Raw genomic sequence first — 20,999 nt, 5'->3', positions numbered from 1 at the left:
TTCAGTTGAAACCTAATATTTTAATAAAAGCGCAATTCAAGTAAACATGGGACATAAACAAAAAGCTAAAGAACCGAATACTCGTTGACACTAAGAGAAAAACAAAAGATCGGAAAACTAAACTAAGATCGGTATCAGATTTCAACATAACACAACACCGAGAGATAGATCTCTTAGAGTTGACCACATTCAGCGATTACCACAGGCTTCGAAGTCCTGCCCCCACCGGATCCGACTTTCTCGATCCCCTTCACGACGTCGTATCCTTCAACAACCTGCCCGAACACCACGTGCTTCCCATCGAGCCACGAGGTCTTCTCAGTACAGACGAAGAACTGAGAGCCGTTGGTCCCAGGTCCGGCGTTCGCCATTGACAGAATACCCGATCTAGTGTGCTTCTTCACGAAATTCTCATCAGCGAATTTTGACCCGTAGATCGACTCACCTCCCGTGCCGTTTCCGGTGGTTAAATCCCCTCCCTGACACATGAAGCCAGGAATCACGCGGTGGAAGGACGAACCTTTGTAGTGGAGTCGCTTTCCGGGTCTCCCGACGCCTTTCCCCCGGTGCAGAGCACACGAAAATTCTCGGCGGTCTTAGGGATGACGTCCGCGTAGAGCTCCATCACGATACGGCCGGCTGGTTGCTCGCCTACGGTCATGTCGAAGAAAACCTTAGGGTTTACCATCTTTCTAGGGATTACGATTTATCGTTTTTAAATTTTAATGATGGTCAATTAGCCCAGTGCGGGAGAGGAGTTTAAATAGGAGGGTGCGTGTCACTTATATGTTGAGGGGTATTTTCAGCAATGCAAGTGAAAAGTAACCGAGGTTGGATTTATGTTTGGTTTTACTTCACTGTAGTTAAAGTCAGTATTCACGCATATCATCTCCATTGGAGATTTTATCAGGGCTAGATTTTATTCCTTTTAAAAAAAATTAAAATCCCACTTAAGAACCCAAATATATTTTTATTTTATTTTTTCAACGATTTAGAGCAACAATTTAAATATATATTATACAATTATTATATTCTTATCCAGAACAGTTATGTCCATACTTATATTATAAAAATACGGGAAATTTGGCTTCAATCCCCAGCCGCCGTTTTTCTTTGTTTTCAGTCCCTAGGTACTTTTTTAGTACCACATTTCCACATGAAGTGTACCACATTTCCACATGAAATGTACCACATTTTGTATGAAATAGTACCACAATTTTGTGGGTAGGGAGTGAATACAAAGAAATATTATGATTGGGGATTTTTCAATAACTTCCCCATAAAAATAACCGTATTTCTATAGATTTCAATTAGGGATTATTATATTTGAAAAACAAAAAAGAAAGTAACATTGCACCACCTAATTTCATTATGGCACGAGTTAAAAAAATTCAGAGAAACTCTTTCTAAAAATTTGACAAGTACAACGATCTCATGAAAGTTTATATGTTTTTTTTAACTAAACATTATCTTTTATAATTGGAGTTTCTTTGTAGTGACCCGTTCCAGAATCACCTACTAGGCAAGAACTAAGCATGCAATTAACCTAATTAACAATAATCAGAGATAACAGCGGAAAAGTCAACAAAATAATGGTTATACAACCCAATCGAAGTCTAGAATAACTCAAAATAAAATACCCAATACAACCATATCGAATCAAAACAATACCGATAAACTAAACCAACCAGCTACTCAACGTCCTCCTCCTGCTCCTCCTGAGCTGTCCAACCTGAGGCCTGCCCCGTGGGAATGGGGTGTCCAAGAATAAACAAAACCGAGGACGTGAGCGATAAGAACGCCCAGTACAAAAGTATGAGTATACAGACCTATATGAAATGCACATGCTATGATCATGATACCGGGGTAGTCAAGAAACAGGAGTCACAAAAGGATCTCAACAATGCTCAGTCTAGAGGCGCCAAGTGGATAGTGCCGCGCGGTACACCTCTGGGTCACTGCATCCACTACAAGACAGACGTGGACCTAAAATGTCCCGGACCACCGAAGCCCTCCCGACCCGTCGGCCACTGTGTACTCTCGGTGTCCATGCGTCCACAAGACAGGGCTGAGCGGCCCCAAGATATAGCTTATCTCGAAAGAGATACAGCTCAACAGTAAAGGCTATCTCGAAGAAGATACGGCTCAACATGAAATGCAACGTGCAGTAATAAACGTGACATAATAGCATGCATCATATGACATATATCAATGCACCACATAATCATGCAACACATATAAGAATGTATACTCAACCAGGATATCTCGGATAGTACTTTCGTACCTCTATCATAGCAAGCCTAGCCTTACGCAACACCGCTAATCAGGTCTAGAACAAGCCTACGCATCAAAAGCATACTCAATCAATACTACCATGCTCGACTAGCAAAACCAGTACTCCCTAGTACTACCAAAGGTTTAGGGTTTACCTTCGTCCGTCGACAGCCCTTTGATGTCGATTGCCTCGTAACTCAGGCGCCGCTACGCTACTACTCCTGGCAGCTCTTGGCTATCGCTCGACCAACAACTAACCCTAGAAACCTTCCAAACTCTCCAAAATGAGAGAAAACTCAAGAAATTGGCAAGTCAAAAATGAGAAATCCGAGCACTATTTATAGGCCATGTTCGGATCCTCCGAACAACACTTCGGAACGTCCGAACGCTACGTGTCCATTGGCTCTTGACAGCTCATGATCGGATCCTCCGATTATACACTTCGGACCGTCCGAACATGCATGGAAAAATGACGTGTCGATCAACACTTGACACCTATGATCGGATTCACCGAACTACACTTCGGATCGTCCGAACTCTTCGGTGCTTCCGAACCCTCTTCGGTCCGTCCGATCATGACTCGGTCAAAATTACACCTTAAACCTTCTTAATCACCATTACTCCGTTAATTACCCAATTTGGAATTCGGGCTACTACATTCTTCCCCCCTTAAAAAGATTTCGTCCTCGAAATCTAGGCAAGAGAATGAAACACCATTGTAATACACTGCAAATATTCTTCATTACAACTGTATAACAATTACATCCCAGGCTGATCCTGGTTCAGCGCAAAAACCTGACCTTGGGCACAAGGTCGAAGATTCGAACTACCCACTGCCTGACCCTGTCTCCTCTGCTGAACAGTCGTCTGGGATCCAGAACCAGATCCTGCTCCACCTCGCAGCTGAGGACAATTCTTCTTGAGATGACCCATCTCTCCGCACTGAAAACAAGCTCCTGCTGCTAATCGGCATTGCTCCGATGGATGGTTCTTCCCACAATGCGCACAAGAATCCTTCTTCTCACCAAAGCGAACAACACCGCTAGACCTTGATCCAGATCCAGAAGAAGAAGAACCAGATTTCTTGAAAGACTGAGGTCGAGGGCTCAAAACACTCGGAGGTCTAGAAGAAAGAATAGCCCTACCACGCTGGAGACTGATCTCTGCTTGACGACACCGGTTCACTAACCCATCATAAGAAGTAGGATTATCACAGACAGTGACTCGATCAAAGATCTCCTGGTTAAGGCCCTGGAGGAAATGATCATACTTGGCTTCAGAACTGCCACTGATATGAGGCGCAAAGGGTAACAACTCGAAGAATTTCTGCTGATACTCATCAACAGACATACTCCCCTGCTTAAGGTTCAGGAGCTCAATCGTCTTGGCCTGGCGAAGGGCTGGAGGAAAGTACAGCTGCATGAACGCTGCACGGAAATCGGCCCAAGTCGCTCTACCCTGGGACTGGACTATCGGCGCAGAAGTCGATCGCCACCACTTGCGAGCTCGGCCCTCGAGAAGAAAACTAAGGGTCTCCATCTTCTGCTCATCGGTGCACTGGAATGCACGGAAACAACTCTCCATGCGCTCTAACCAATCCTCCGCATCATCGGGAGTCTCACCGCCAACTAAAGGCTTAGGCCCCATCTGAATAAAACGATGCAAATCAAAACGCCTAGGACCATCCCGACGATGACGATGTTCACGGTTACGATGACGCCTACTATCGTCCTGATCACCCCATCGACCTACACTCCCCTGACTACTCCCGTCACCAAAGTGGTCAGCCATCGCTACAACATAGAATGGGGAAACTAGTAAATTGGTCAACGAAAATCCCAAAACAGAAATCTATATCCCAAAATCGTATGCATGCTCTGATACCATAAATGTAGTGACCCGTTCCAGAATCACCTACTAGGCAAGAACTAAGCATGCAATTAACCTAATTAACAATAATCAGAGATAACAGCGGAAAAGTCAACAAAATAATGGTTATACAACCCAATCGAAGTCTAGAATAACTCAAAATAAAATACCCAATACAACCATATCGAATCAAAACAATACCGATAAACTAAACCAACCAGCTACTCAACGTCCTCCTCCTGCTCCTCCTGAGCTGTCCAACCTGAGGCCTGCCCCGTGGGAATGGGGTGTCCAAGAATAAACAAAACCGAGGACGTGAGCGATAAGAACGCCCAGTACAAAAGTATGAGTATACAGACCTATATGAAATGCACATGCTATGATCATGATACCGGGGTAGTCAAGAAACAGGAGTCACAAAAGGATCTCAACAATGCTCAGTCTAGAGGCGCCAAGTGGATAGTGCCGCGCGGTACACCTCTGGGTCACTGCATCCACTACAAGACAGACGTGGACCTAAAATGTCCCGGACCACCGAAGCCCTCCCGACCCGTCGGCCACTGTGTACTCTCGGTGTCCATGCGTCCACAAGACAGGGCTGAGCGGCCCCAAGATATAGCTTATCTCGAAAGAGATACAGCTCAACAGTAAAGGCTATCTCGAAGAAGATACGGCTCAACATGAAATGCAACGTGCAGTAATAAACGTGACATAATAGCATGCATCATATGACATATATCAATGCACCACATAATCATGCAACACATATAAGAATGTATACTCAACCAGGATATCTCGGATAGTACTTTCGTACCTCTATCATAGCAAGCCTAGCCTTACGCAACACCGCTAATCAGGTCTAGAACAAGCCTACGCATCAAAAGCATACTCAATCAATACTACCATGCTCGACTAGCAAAACCAGTACTCCCTAGTACTACCAAAGGTTTAGGGTTTACCTTCGTCCGTCGACAGCCCTTTGATGTCGATTGCCTCGTAACTCAGGCGCCGCTACGCTACTACTCCTGGCAGCTCTTGGCTATCGCTCGACCAACAACTAACCCTAGAAACCTTCCAAACTCTCCAAAATGAGAGAAAACTCAAGAAATTGGCAAGTCAAAAATGAGAAATCCGAGCACTATTTATAGGCCATGTTCGGATCCTCCGAACAACACTTCGGAACGTCCGAACGCTACGTGTCCATTGGCTCTTGACAGCTCATGATCGGATCCTCCGATTATACACTTCGGACCGTCCGAACATGCATGGAAAAATGACGTGTCGATCAACACTTGACACCTATGATCGGATTCACCGAACTACACTTCGGATCGTCCGAACTCTTCGGTGCTTCCGAACCCTCTTCGGTCCGTCCGATCATGACTCGGTCAAAATTACAACTTAAACCTTCTTAATCACCATTACTCCGTTAATTACCCAATTTGGAATTCGGGCTACTACATTCTTTCAATTCACTCATTATCATTTGATGATTCAAACTTACAAATACAAGAATAGCATGTGATAAAAATAACATGATGCAACACAATATTGTACAAAAACCACTTGAAGCCTAAATGTCCCACTTTCAAAAAAATACAAAAGTTGGTTTGGAGCTAAAATAGTAGGCTTGACAAAGGTTCGGTCAATGAATTTTACAACACTGCATGATTACATCTACCTACGATCTCCTCAATAGGAGGCTTCTAATTCTGGATAGACATAAGATACTATTTGCTTCAGATCTCGTAATGACTCTTTAAGGAAGAGATGGCCCTCCGTTGCTGCAAATTCGACCGGGCAAACCATTAATTATTTCTTACAACTCAAATCTAAAGAAAATGCAGGAAAGGAGTGAATCATACCTCTAATCAGCAACTGAAGTTCCTTCGAGAAGGTCTCAACATGGCCTAATACAGGCCTGATGCCACATATTTGTATGACACAATACTCTAAGTGCAATGCCATGACGGTTATTTGCAACATTAAGCTGCATGTATTCTGTATTTCTTGTGTAAGCGGCTTCGTTTTGCAGGCTGTGCATAGTTCAGTCACGATTGAAATCCCTTGATCCTGTAGGAAAATATCAAGCGGGACAAAAAATTACCAAATGTAAAAGGTAAGATTAAAAACAAAATTAATAGCATATGTCCACGCACATCTTGGAAAATAATGCAATTTCTTTATCCGAGGAAAGAATGAAAAGGCCAAAGAGAGCCATTCACCTGCAGGCCACGCAAGATATCAGGCATTGGAAGCTCTGGAAAACGTGCAAGGTCGACAAAACCGACCTCCTCTGCTGTTCTTGAAGCACTTTCAGCTTGTATACATAGAAACTTCAAAAGAAGAAATGCAATCTTGTATATTTCAATTGCAATTAAGTCAGAGAAGTGAGTCTGGGGAGCTATGTCAGCTTTGTCACCAGACTGATCTCTAACCACTAAAGTATTTTTGGAAGATAACGCGGGAAATTTATGATTTAACTCGCAACCTAGAGCAGACAGTGCGAACCAGCCATTTCTGCTGTTGATAAATGATGGCTCGTTGTACCACTCGAACTCTTCTTTGAGCACAGGGTGACACAATAAAGGGCAATCTCTCCTCAGTGACTCTCCAGGTCGCTGAGTTGCCCGGCTGATGAAGGCTAAAAAATGAATAATTTTCTCCCTCAATTGGGAGTCAATGTTTTTCAAGGCTTTGTTCCATGAATTCCAATGTCTTGCTAAGACGCAGATCAGAGTCATGGTATTTTGGGTTTCATCGAGCTCATGTAAAGTAATAATAGATTTCGAAGAACGAGCCCTTTTCTTTTCATGACCTTCAAATGGAAAATCCGGTGCACTTAGGTAAAGCAAAATCAGGGGGGCTTTATCCACCAATATGGAAGACAACACATAGTCCACAATACTAGCAGAAGAACTATTTTCTAAAGACTGAATAATTGATGCAAGCACAGCCAGGCTGAGTCCCCAAATAGGCTGAGGTTTTTCAGTTTTCTCGGAGATGTTGGAGAAGCTTGTACATTGAACCAAAGGGAAAGACACACCTCCAGAACAGTCAGACAAAAGCATTCTTAAAGATGCAACAACACCAGCATTAAGAAGCATCTCAGCAGCCTCTCTCACACGTGCAAAGTTCAAAAGAAATTTTAGTATCACGGAAACCGTTTTGGACGAGGTCGTATCTCGAAGCTTCTGAACAATATGTTGCAGAGGAAAATGTTTCTGTATAACGGGAAACCAAGTAGCAGGAATCGAGAAACTTCCCAATATAAAATCAATGGCAGTCAAGGACAAGGTACAACAATCCTTATGTTCAATGCAGTCGCAAAGAACTGGCAATAATCTCAAACTTGCATTAGATTCCTCAGGAGAGACTTCCACAGGTCCGGAACGCAAGTCCTTGAAATTCAACTCAACAGAAGTAAGAATCAACGTGAGGAAAACTTTCTTGCCTCTAATGACACCAACTGATTTTCTGTAGCTGCACAACACTTTGAGACCATAACCTGAGGTTTTTAAAATGGCAACAAAAGCGAATCGAGAAAAATCATTACTCGTGGATCTTGTGAGGAGTAGAAGTAGTTCTGCTTGAGCAGTAAGGATAGTAAGACCATCTTCATCAGTGTCAGGAACATCAGTCAAAGATTCCAGCATGGCATGAAGACATTGGCAAATATGGTTGATACATGATAAAACCAATTGCTCAGATATTTTTAGCTGGGTAAAATTTTCAACCTTGGTGAACTGCAACATAGGAAAATTTTCCAAGTCAAATGTTGAATAAACTGAGCGCATATATGTTTACGAAATCATGAAAAGAAACTTCAGGTTTGACAAAAGATTTTATTGTAATGTCAAGAAATCAAGAACTCACATTGTCTCCATGCATATAGAATAGGGAAATTATCCCTCTCAAAGCTGAAAGCTTGGAATGTGAATGCATTATCATTAAATTCACGCGATGCCAGCAAAGGAGTGCAGTTTCTGCAACTTCTTTAGTTTCTATCCATGCTAACAGATCCCACGTTTCTAATCCCAAATCTGCTCTGAGGCGGACAGAATCATAATGGTAGACAACATCATTATTGTCTGCCAAAATATCATCATCGTTCCAATATCTATAGGTATCCAAGAACTCCGACTCCAGCAAAAACTGTAAAAGTTCTTTAAAAAGCCTGTTGTCAATAATGCGCCCGTCAATCTCTCCTTTAATATGGTAAAATAGATCGCTGAGGATCAAATAATCCAATTCTTGTCCTTCACTGAAATTCCAAAGAGAAAAGATAGGAAGGTTAAGCGAGCAAGCTAACTCTCGTGTGGAGTATTAACTCAAAAACAGCATTACTGACCAAGGATAATCTGAGTGATTAATCTGTTCATTTTATGCTGGCAACATATTAAGTTGGTTGAAAATTTTAAAAATACAAAAGCTTTACAGAATACAAGAAAAAACGATAGCCTCAAATGGGCAACAAAAAACAAAATGGGAGCAAAAGACGTTACTACACATACTGAAGTAGAATCATGTGTAGATAAAACTTAAAAATCTATCAAGAATATTTTATAATATTTGATGTGTTCGGATAGGATAAGTTAAATCTTCCAAATTTTATAGGATAAAATCCTTATTTGATTTGTTGGAGGTCGTTAAACTCTACCTGTGGTCTAAATAATGTACTGCATTAATGAAATCAAATGTCAGAATTATTCCTCAAATACCTACTTTTACATGGTATCGGAGCTATAAGGTTTTATCGATCCTACTCTTCATGCAGCCATGTCCACCGAATCGACAATGTCCACCCAGTCCAACGACTCCAGCAACTCCACCGGAAAATCCTCTACCGTCACCTTATTTTCCGGAAGTGGTATTTCCTCTCTTCAGATCACGACCCATCTACTCAATGGTCGGAACTATCTGCAGTGGACACCAATCTGTTAAGATTGTGATTTGTGTCTGGGGTAAATTAGGGTTCATCACTGACAAACTCCCTGCCCCAGCCCAGACCAATCCATCCTACAAATCTTGGCTGGCCGATAATTCAATTGTCCTTGTGTGACTGGTGAACTCAATGGATCCCTCCATCAGTAGCCAATATTTGTGGTTCCAAACGGCGAAAGAAATCTGGGATGCTTCCTGGAGGATGTACTCTGATCTTGGAAATACATCTCAGGTATTTGAGCTTTAGTCCAAAATAAAAGATATGAAACATAGCCCAAATTCTGTCACTCAATACTTCTCTGATCTCCAAGATTTATGGCATGAACTGGATCTTTTTTTAGAAGACACTTCCCCATGTGCTGCATGCAGTGGAAAATTTTGACAACATATTGAAAAAGGGTATTCAATTTTCTAGCAGGTCTCCACCGAGACCTTGATGATGTCCGCGGCCGGCTTATTGCCCGAGTTCCCTTTCCATCCCCTGATGATGCTTTTGTGGAGGTCCGTCATGAAGAATTGAGACGCAAGGTGATGCTACAAGCAGATGAACCACCACCCGTCTTGGCCCCTGAAGTTTCTGCCCCGATTTCGAGACAGCGGCAGGGCAAGCGCCTTTGGAGTGACCACTGCCACCACCCAGGCCATATGGAAGACAGATGTCGGGAAATTGTTGGTAAACCAGAGAATTGGCAGCCAGGAAAAATCCGATGGTCGTGGTTATCAGGCTCATTCGGTTCAAGATCCATCCGCCCAGCTCTTCCAGCAGTTCAACCCGCTTCACTGAGGAACAGACGGCGCAAATTGAGCAGCACTGTACGTTTCTGCGTCAAACAGCCCTTGCTTCCCCGGCCAGCCATCCCTTCGTGTCATGCTCCATGACTCAGTCCGGTATACCACACTCCAGTTTCAATTCTGGTCTTGTACCATCATGGATTGTTTGTTCTGGAGCCTATGATCATATGACCGGGGACTCTACTTGGCCTGCTCGTATACTCCATGCACTGACCACGTAACAGTCAAGATCGCTGATGGCACCCTCACTCTTGCATAATGTTTTTTATGATCTTTGGCTGCGTTGCAAGCTCATTTCTGTTAGTAATCTTACACGTGACAGTAAATGTTTTGCTAAATTCTTGTCTGCTTCGTGACAATTTCAGGACCAACTATCGGGGAGGATGATTGGCACTGCTAAGCTTCGCGATGGCCTTTACTACCTTGAGCTTTCTTTGTCTTCAAATCGACAGTCCCTGGTTTCTAGTGTTATAAGTCGTCCTGTTTAAAATTTTCAGAAATAATATTACTACATTTTAGATTATGTCATCCCAGTTTTCTTATTTAGCTGTTTGTTTCCTTTGTTGTTTTCAAGTAATAAAAATTTCAGTTTACTTCGAGGTGAAGTTTGTGAACTTGCCAAACATACTCGTGTTTTCTACTCACCAAAGTCTTATACAGCCTCTGCCCCATTTTCACTCATTCATAGTGATATTTGGGGGCCCTCGCAAATTCCTACTAGCAATGGAAAAAGATGTTTTTTTAAGTCTTATTGACTATCGCACACGGGTTGCATGGGTTTACCTCCTCCAAAATAAATCTGATACATCATCTGTTTTCCAAGATTTTCACAAAATGATTCGGACTCAATTTCATACCTAGAGATACTTAGGTACACTTCGTACCAACAATGGTAAAGAATACTTCAATACTATTCTCGGTGAGTATCTCCCCCAACATGGGATTGTAAACCAAACTTCTTGTGTCAATCCTCCCCAACAAAATGGTGTTTCCAAACACAAAAAACATCTTCTCTTAGATGTTGCTCATGCTCTAATGTTCACAATGTGTGTTCCTAAGTATCTCTGGGGGAATGTGGTCCTTACAGCAGCATACTTAATTGTCTACCCAGCCGTCAACTAAATTTTCACATACCCATATCAGTCTTGTCTTCTTGTTTCCTTTACATCCTCGCTTCCACCACACTTCAACTTAAGACTTTAGGGTGTACCACCTTTGTTGACATTCATAACAATAATCGGAGTAAACTTGATCCTCGTGCTGTTAAATCTGTATTTTTAGGGTATTCCCCTACTCATAAGGGTAACTGTTGCTATTGTACTCATCGCAAAAAACCTTTGACTCGCGTGACGTTACTTTATTTAAAGATACGCCTTTTCCCTCAACTTCGCTTCGGGCTCGGGGCCAAGAGCACCAATGGATAGTAAATCCACAGTCAGGTACCACTCTCATCTTGAAATTCCAATCGCTATTAGGAAAGGTGCTAGATCATGCACTCAACACCCTATTTCCAATTTGTCTCATATTCAAAACTCTCCCTCATTGTGTAGTTTTACCTGAAAATTGTCCAGTGTAACTATTCCTAAGTCAGTTCAAGAAGCTCTAACTGCTCCTGCATGGAAAGGTGTAGTGCTAGAAGAAATGCGGTCCTTAAAGCAGAATAACACATGGACCTTGGTCGGACTACCACGAGATAAAAGCACAGTGGGATGTAAATGGGTATTTACAGTAAAGTATAGGGTAGAGGATTCATAACTTCAATCGAAAGACTCAAAGCACGCTTAGTTGCCAAAGGCTTTACTCAAACCTATGCTATTGACTACACCAAAACCTTTGCACAAGTCGCTAAACTCAACACAATAAGGATTCTCCTATCACTGGCCGTTATCTTGATTAACCTTTGCAACACCTCGACATAAAAAATGCATTTCTTAATAGTGATTTCAGGAGTTAGTCTACATGATGAGCCAATCGTCTGGGTTTGAGGACGAACTGGGAAAGCAGATGTTATGCAAACTCAACAAATCACTTCAAGGTCTCAAACAATTTCATGTGCATGGTTTGATAGGTTCTCCAGAGACATCAAGAAGTTTGGATACAGTCACGGACAATCAAATGAATTCGAGGTCAAAGATCTTGGAGATCGGAGACATTTCTTAGGATGGAAATTGCTCAGAGCAAAAAGGGAATTTCTGACTCTCAAAGAAAATATACTTTAAACTTGTTAGAAGAAACGGGCATTATCGATTTGAGGAATAAACAAAAAATGTTCGAAGGAAAAGCGGTGGATGCAGGAAGATATCAGCGCCTAGTTGGAAACTTATCTATCTCTCACATACTCGACCACACATAGCCTTTGCAGTAAGTCTGATCAATCAATATATGCACGCACCATGTCAAGGTCATCTGGATTTAGTGTATAGAATCCTCAAATACTTTGAACAAACTCTAGGGAGAGGTTTGTTCTTCGCAAAAAAAGATGATCGAAGAGTGAAGACATTTACAGACGCAAATTGGGCTGGTTCGATTTCTAATAGAAAGTCAACATCAAGATATTTTACCGTTGTATGGGGAAATCTATTAAATGGAGAAGCAATAAACAGCCAGTGGTTGCAAGGAGCAGTGCAGAAGCTGAAAATAGAGCCGTGGCAAATGGTGTTTGTGAATTTATCCGGAGTGGGAGAGTGTTGAAAGAACTTAAGAAAGAAAGCTAAGATCTTATGCAGCTTTTCTGCGACAATAAGTCAGTTATAAGCATATCTCAAAAACCCAAAATCACAACATAACCAAACATATGGAAGTGGACCGACACTTCATCAAAGACAAAATAAATGAAGGAATTATCAGCGTCGAATGCATGCCTTCATCCAATCAGCTCGTTGATCTACTTTCAAAGGGACTATTGGAACAAAGTTGTGAATTTCTGGTCAGCAAGCTTGGAATCATCAATACATATTATCAATCTTGAGTGGGAGTGTAAATAAAAGTCTATTGAGAATATTGATAATATTTGACGTGATCAGAGCGTAATTGATAGGATAGTTTAAATCTTGCAAATTAGATAGGATAAAATCCCTTTTTGATGTGTTGAAGGTTGTTGTAAGTTTGTACTACCTATGGTCTATATAATGTGTACTATACTAATGAAATCAAATATCAGAATTATTCCGCATATCTCTACTTTTACATCATTCAAGTAACAAATTGCCAATTAGCTAGTGTTATTCAACATTTTGGGACTTTTGATGTGCTAGATTGTTTATATAACTAGATATCTCGAAGAAGGTAACAAATAGAAGCAACAATAAATAAATTATATACTGGAACAAACAAGTTTTAGTGCAAATAGGTAGAAAAAAGTATAATGGCTACAAATCACAAAAGTCAAATCACATTTACCCAAAAAACATGATCAAATAAGAGGACAAAAGGCCAAAATGGTAATGGATTCGACCACCTAAGGGTATATAGGAAATCAGATTTGATTTATCTTTCCGTAAACAAGAAAGGAAGAAGCTAAATAATCAAACATATTTCAAGAGAATGACATGGATCGTGAGGAATTGAATGAAATAGAGTTTAATCAACGAATAAAGCAAGTGGAACAGAAAAAATGACTAGTACTGAACCTGTAACCACGTTCTGCATACAGAGATGACAAATCGAAAAATGCTGGCAACTTGCATAACTGCGAGTTAGAACACAAAACGGTAAACGAGTCATTTCTCTAGAGATACACCATGGACCATTTTTTAAGAGTGAGGTTAACTGTACATGCATCACAGGAACCCAATGCAGATGCTCTAATCTGAAAGATGCAACTATTGGTGAAACAAAAATATTAGGATAAAAATGCTCAAATGCGCGAATAAATTAGTAAAATCAAATAATGCAAAAATATATATATCTACTCCTTTCGTAAAGATGTTGTTCTCCATCTGTTTAAAGACATGTGACTTATTTAACAATCTTGTTCTTTTTCCATATTAATACTGTTTAAATTGGTAACAAATGAAAAAAGAAATAAATTCAATTGATTGAGTAACTGACATTAAATGGGGAAGTAGGAACAAAGGATACGAAACCTTTTGTGCCAGCATTGCAATCCTTTCAATCAATGATACAGAAAAACTTCCTGAATCGCCATTCTTTAATTTGATCATCACATGAACAACACATAAAGCAGCAGCAGCCTGCAAAGTTCTTAACAATAAAAGAGACCCACTTTGGACCGCAAAACTATAGTTCATACCACATAACCAAAACACTGAAACTAAAAACCCAATAATGAGTTCCTGAAAATTGAAATGTGAGAATTGGAAGCAACATTACAGGTTGTGCAGCTCACCTTTGCATGCCGATGAATTTTGTTGTCATATTCACTAGAAACACATGCCTTGATCAGGTCACTCAACAATGAACTCTCACACCAGGTTGAAATTATCTCCTTTAGGCTGATAAAACTTTTATTTTCGGCAATTTCAGAGTCCTTTCTTTCAGTCACATTAGTTTCTGATTTAGGGAATCCGTTGACAACTAATTCACCATGCATCAACTTCTTTTGCAGGAAAATCTCATGGCCCATTATATCTAATACATTTGATAGGTATTGATATCTGTAAGCTTGACACTGAAGCTCTTCTTCAGTCAACTTCTCAGAAACTTTGTCTTGATAACAAGTGTTGAGCATAACAGGACTCGTCAGTAGTTTCCAGAACTTGTCTGAATGTTTCAACTGCTCCAAAATTTTTGTAAACTGAGGAGCATCTTGCCACAGCGCCTTTAGGAACTTCATCAAACTCAACAAGATATTGGGTTTTCTGAAATGATAATTCAACATAATAATTATATAAGTCATGCTTCAGATGTGCAACAATCCAGTAAACTCAGTGATGGGCACCATTGACAGAAGCCTACCTTTTGAGTAAATCTTCAGAGTTTCTAACAAGATGCAAAATAGAATCTAAAAGACTTCCGTGCGTGGAATCTAAAGATCCATTCTCATTTTTATTTAGCTGATGCTCACTGTCAGCAATGTGGGGTTCATCATTCGAAATTTCTTCAGACACAATGACAGCAGTGAGAAAAGCAGGCTGCAATTTTTTAAAATATAAGCATCAAAATAAAACTCAGCAAGTATTAGGAAGATTTAAAATATAAAGAAAAGAAAGCATTGATCAAATGGCAAATTACAGAACATTTATATCTTCATCTTGTTAAATTGAAGCTGGCATTGATGATGTATAATCAGTCCCATTCCAGAGAAGGCCTGTGAATATGAATTGGACTAATCAGTCCCATTCCACTGATAAGGATCGCCGTCCTAGTAACTCACCATCGCGTCTTAATGCAAGAGCGTTGGGCCCAGGAGAAGAACATCCACCCAGGCCACACGCCCCGACGAATTACGGAGGGGGGTCACGATCATATCCTGGTGGGAACAGTGGCGAAACAACGAGGGTCCAGGCACCGAAGAATTGTGATGGTAGAATCGTGTCACACGAGGAGTTTTTGCACAGGAGGGAGAAAGGGCTATGTTTTAAATGTGGGGAGCCATATCACCCCTTACATCGATGTGTGAATAAGAGTTTAAAGGTGACAAGCGGAAGAAGATGGGGAAGAAGTCGAGGAGGGCCAGGGGGCAGCTGAGGAGGGAATTGACCAACAGCAGGGGGAGGCTGAAGCATGGTTGGGAGCCCCGGTTACTGAATACAATACGCTGGAGCTGCCAATGTACTCCGTCAGCGGTATTAATCAACCGCAGACGCTAAAAATGAAGGCGAAGGTAGCAGGACGAGACGTGGTGGCAATGGTTGACAGTGGTGCGAGCCACAACTTCATTTCGAGAAATTTGATTGCTGATTTGGAAATCAAAGTGGATGAGGGGGTGAAATTTAGCGTGTGCCTGGGGGATGGATGCCATGTGGCTTGTCAAGGGTTGTGTAATGGGGTGGAAGTCGATTTGGGTTTTTGCCAGATACAAATCGAGGGGTATTTATTTGAGTTGGGTGAACTTGATCTCATTCTGGGCGTTGATTGGCTCCGAACTTTGGCGAAGTCATGCTGAATTGGGCCAATATGGAGATGAGGTTTACGTGGCAAGGGCAAACTGTGGTTCTACAAGGGGACCCTACACTCAGTAGATCTGTGGTATCGTTCAAATCAATTGCTAAAGTGAGAGAGGTGGAATTCTGTGGGGCGGTACTGGTCAAGTGGAATGACAGAGTGCTGAGCAAACTAGCAGTAGAGCAAGAAGGTCCCAATGGGGCAATTGACATTCTCCTCTCTCATTATGGAGGAGTATTTCAAGAGCCTACATGATTGCCTCCTCGACGATTACAAGATCATGTCATAAACATCAAGGAGGGGTGTGGACCGGTGTCGGTGCGGCCATATCGCTACGCCCATCACCAAAAAGATGAGATAGAACGTATGGTGCGAGACATGCTCAAATCGGGTGTCATACAACCAAGTAGCAGCCCATACTCCAGCCCCGTCATTTTAGTAAAAAAAAAATGGCAGTTGGCAGTTTTTTATTGATTACTGGGCCTTGAATGAGATCACCATATCTGACAAATATCCTAGCCCAGTGGTTGAGGAGCTCTTCGATGAATTGCATGGTGCGAAGTACTTTTCAAAGCTGGATCTCAGGTCGGGTTATCACCAAATTCGGGTTCAACCCGATGATATTCCAAAAACAGCGTTTCGAACGCATGATGGGCATTACGAATTTGTGGTAATGCCCTTTGGTTTGAAAAACGCCCCGGCAACGTTCCAATCCACAATGAATGAGGTATTCCGACTTTATCTGAGGAAATTTGTTCTTGTATTTTTTGATGATATACTAATTTACAGTGAAGGGTGGGACGAACACTTGTTGCGTGTGAGAATGGTGCTCGATGTACTGCTGCGTAACAATCTGGTTTTGAATAAAAAAATGTCACTTCGGGTTGAGTCAAGTAGGCTACTTGGGACATATTATCACTGGTCAAGGGGTAATGGTGGATCCAGACAAGATAACGAGTGTTAGTTAGTGACCGAGACCGAGAAACACAAAGGGTTTGAAAGGATTTCTGGGGTTGATGGGTTACTACAGAAAACTCATTAAAGATTATTGGAAAATTGCTAAACCATTAACAGACCAGCTGAAGAAAAATAATTTCTCCTGGAATGACATGGCAGAGGAGGCGTTTGTCAAGCTCAAAGAGGCTCTTAGCACGGCTCCCGTCCTTAAAATGCCCAATTTTAGTCAAGAGTTTGTGGTGGAGTGTGATGCATCAGGAGTAGGGCTAGGAGCGATGCTGGTCCAAGAGGGCAGAACCATCGCCTACTACAGTAAGGCGTTGGCTGAGAGGGCTTCAACAAAGTCAACGTATGAACGAGAATTAATGGCTTTGGTATTAGCTGTCCAACATTGGCGCCACTATCTTTTGGGGCGGAAGTTCACGGTGATAACTGATCATAAACCACTAAGAAGCCTCTTGCAGCAACGAATTACCACTCCTGACCAACAATATTGGTCGGCCAAACTGCTCGGTTATGAGTTTGAAATCAAGCACAAGAGAGGGTTGGAAAATGGGGCAGCTGATGCGTTGTCACGGAAAGAAGACGGGCAACTTGATGTTTTTGACAAAAGCTGAATGGGTTGAGTTAAACGAACTTAAGAAAGCGGTTTGGGAAGATCAAGAGCTGAGGAAGGTTATTGACAAACTTCAAGGGGAGGGCAGGGGCAGCACCCATTATATGTTAGTCAACGAGTGTTTGTTGCACAAAGGCAGACTGGTGGTTCCGCAGTCGTCACAGGGGATCACCAAATTATTAAACGACTTTTCATAACACTCCAGTTGGGGGTCACGCCGGTGCACTACGAACATATAAGAGGGTAGCGAGTAATTTTTATTGGAAGGGAATGAAGGCAGATGTCAGAAAGTTTGTAGCTCAGTGTTCGATCTGTCAGCAACAAAAGTATGAGGCCACCAAGCCCGCGGGATTACTCCAACAGGTGGCACTACCGGCAGTGGTTTGGGAGGATTTAGCCATGGATTTTATTACGGGACTCCCAAAATCAAAAAGGTATGATGTAATATTGGTGGTAATAGACAGGCTATCCAAATATGCACATTTTTTGCTGTTGAAACATCCCTACATGGCAAGTACATTAGCTGAGCTGTTTGTCAAAAATGTGGTGAAATTACATGGGGTTCCAAAGACGATTGTGAGCGACAGGGATGCTGTGTTTATGAGTCTGTTTTGGTCTGAAATTTTCAGGCTCCAGGGAACCCAACTAAAAATGAGTACAGCGTATCACCCTGAGACCGACGGGCAGAGTGAGAGCTAAACAAGTGCGTTGAGACTTACCTACGTTGCTTCTGTTCAGAGCAGCTTAAAAGTTGGGCTCAGTGGCTACATTGGGCAGAATATTGGTACAATACTTCTTATCAACATCAGAGAATGAGTCCATTCGAAGTGGTATATGGGCGCAAGCCACCAAGCATGACTCAATTTATTCGGGGAGAGACACAAGTGGCAGCGGTATCACAGGCATTAGGGGACAGAGATGAGCTCTTACGGCAACTCAAGTATAATCTGGAAAGAGCTCAGCAGCACATGACGAAACATGCTAACAAGAAACGGCGAGAGGTTCAATTTCAGGAAGGAGATATGGTATACTTGAAGTTGAGACCACATCGGCAGAATTCAGTATGTTCCAGAACTGCTCAGAAACTCTCTAACAGGTTCTATGGGCCATTTAAGATTGAAAAGAAGGTGGGGACAGTTGCCTATAAGTTACAGCTGTCCGAGGGGTCGAGGGTCCAGTTTTTCATGTTTCATGCTTGAAACGAGCAGTGGGCACCTCTGATTTTGAGATCAAACTCCCTGAGGAAATCGACACAGATTTGCTCATGACTTTTGAACCTGATGTAGTTTTAGCATAGAGGATCAAACATCTAAAAGGGCAGTCCTGTCAACAGATTCTAGTGCGATGGAAGGGATGATCCGAAGAGGAAGCTACGTGGGAGAGTCTAGAAGATTTTCAAGGGCAGTTTCCTGATTTTCGCCTTGAGGACAAGGCGCATTTTGAGGAGGCCAGTAATGTTATGTGCCCAGATTCAATCATCAAAGACTTGGGTCCATCAGGCCCAGAGACATCCAAAGGCCCAACCAAAATAGCCTTTGAGAAGCCCAAGATAATTAAAACGTATGCTAGGAGGAACAAAATTGAGAAACACGTGGATGGGGGGGAATAAAAGAGCAGTTAGAGGGGAGGAGAGATTCATTCAGTTATAATTTCTGTTGAGTGATCACTAGCACTAGCTAGGGAGAGAAGCTTTGTACAGAGCACATAAACTCTGGGTTCTTATTTTACTATTGAATACAATATTCCTTTTGGTATTTGTTCTTAATTTCTGAAACTATATCGTTGTGAAATCTGAGATCATAACAGATAACAAGTCAGCAGTAAGTGTAGGCCACAAAATTGTATTTCCATCAGGTGGATAGACATTTCTTTTTTTTTTTTGATAAAAAACTATTTCATTATAATAAAGATTCGAATTACAGTAAAGGCGGATAAGAAATCCGCGCTCATTAAACTGCAGCACTTTGTTAAGGTAAAACTAAAACTTTTTAAAACTAATTGCCTGCCCTTACAAACTTCCAATCTCTCACTACATCTGTTATACATAGATGGCTATATTCTTTCAAACTCGTCGTCCATGATGCTATCCTGAACTTTATTTTTTCCCATACCCGATCTGGCGATTCGTTTTTATCTTCGAAAATTCTTGCATTCCTTTCCAACCAAAGTGACCAAAAGACGCCGTGCACAATCATTTTCCAGACATTTCATTAAAGAAAAGCTTGATAATGGCTTGATTTGCACACCATATTTCCAACAAATCACAATTAGTGGTCGTATTTATCAAGGGATTCAACAATCCACTGTTTGTTCCAAACTGGGAATAGGGATAATATTTATTCACCAGCTTGTAGGAGAGTGTTGAAATAATAATCGTAGAATATGTAATACAGTAACTTGGAGATTTGTTTTGTTAGGAAAAATTTCCTTAGCCTGACTATAGAGAATTGATGTAATTATTCCATATAGATTAACACATTCTCTTGTATTTGAACCCCATTTGTAATTAGTAAAAGACGTTTGGCTTATCATTCAAAAGTTTTCATAAGTACCATCACGCTTGGGCAAAAAACAACCAGAATACATGCAATATTGCAATCAAAACAAAATGAAATTGACAATTTCATTGCTGACTTTAAAAGTATAGAAAACACATAATCATATGGTGCAGTAACTTGAGATATTATATGGTCTTAAAAGCCTCGATGCACATCAAACCTGATTAAGAACTGCCGAAGTGAGGAGCTTCAGTGCGGCAACAATAAGATCTTCATCCAAATATAATTGCTCACCGAGAATCTTAACCATGGACTTCCTGAAACTGGACAACTGCAATAACATGTAGGAATAGAAGTCAAACAGAGAACTCCAAAATCAAAAGGAAAAACCAATTCTTATAATAGAGCAAACCTGCTTATTATCCAAACCAAGACTTGCATTGCTGTAGGTTAAAGATTGCGAAAAATCTGCAGTAAATAAAGCTGATAGCAACCTTGCTGCCCGTATCTGTATCTTCTGAATGACACAAGAAAAACAAGATGTGAGAAACAAGAAAATATAGGACCAAAATCCTCAAGAGATACTATAGGAATTTTATAGCCCGTTACATTGAGAAGATAACAAAGGCGAAGAGTGGCAAGCATATAGTCTGTGAATACACAAAACTGTATCAATATTCAATATATTTCTAAATCATATCGAAATGTCATTATATTACAAAGGTGAGAATAAATACCTAATACAGAATAAAACTCAAATTTTATAAGCTATTATCAAAACTTCTAGAAGAGAGAGGAGGGCATAGTAGCCTGAAACCCATACTTATCGATGTCAAAAATGAGAAAACATACAGGATCACTAAAGTACGATATCAACGATGTGGCAGCAGCTATCGCCGGCATTGGCTTTGTCACTGGTGATAGGATCGCATGATGAAAAACAGGAAAACTAGGTGGATCCTGAAAATTTTAAAAAAAAAATT

The 20,999-nt window shown here is 41.3% G+C and overlaps 1 protein-coding gene and 1 pseudogene across 4 annotated transcripts in view; both read right to left on the bottom strand.

The window, feature by feature from the left end:
• On the bottom strand, positions 1 to 736 carry LOC140827173 (peptidyl-prolyl cis-trans isomerase 1-like; annotated as a pseudogene).
• A 4,993-nt stretch (positions 737 to 5,729) lies between these two features.
• Positions 5,730 to 20,999, bottom strand: part of LOC140827154 (uncharacterized) — a 32,507-nt gene continuing 17,237 nt past the window's right edge. For all 4 annotated transcript variants that reach the window (XM_073189768.1, XM_073189773.1, XM_073189783.1 and 1 more), the window contains 11 exons: positions 20,869 to 20,976; positions 20,429 to 20,533; positions 20,237 to 20,347; positions 14,797 to 14,972; positions 14,228 to 14,699; positions 13,965 to 14,072; positions 13,509 to 13,567; positions 8,020 to 8,407; positions 6,369 to 7,889; positions 6,009 to 6,216; positions 5,730 to 5,927 (listed from right to left, as the gene is read on the bottom strand). In XM_073189768.1, the coding sequence (XP_073045869.1) occupies positions 5,836 to 5,927; positions 6,009 to 6,216; positions 6,369 to 7,889; positions 8,020 to 8,407; positions 13,509 to 13,567; positions 13,965 to 14,072; positions 14,228 to 14,699; positions 14,797 to 14,972; positions 20,237 to 20,347; positions 20,429 to 20,533; positions 20,869 to 20,976 (3,348 nt within the window). In that variant the 3' untranslated portion in view covers positions 5,730 to 5,835. The remainder of the gene's footprint in view (positions 5,928 to 6,008; positions 6,217 to 6,368; positions 7,890 to 8,019; positions 8,408 to 13,508; positions 13,568 to 13,964; positions 14,073 to 14,227; positions 14,700 to 14,796; positions 14,973 to 20,236; positions 20,348 to 20,428; positions 20,534 to 20,868; positions 20,977 to 20,999) is intronic.

The sequence above is a fragment of the Primulina eburnea genome, chromosome 1 (assembly GCF_022965805.1).
Source record: "Primulina eburnea isolate SZY01 chromosome 1, ASM2296580v1, whole genome shotgun sequence".
Classification (NCBI taxonomy): Eukaryota; Viridiplantae; Streptophyta; class Magnoliopsida; order Lamiales; family Gesneriaceae; genus Primulina; species Primulina eburnea.
Note: the sequence above shows the minus strand (reverse complement) of the source record. Positions and strands in the feature narration are given on the sequence as shown.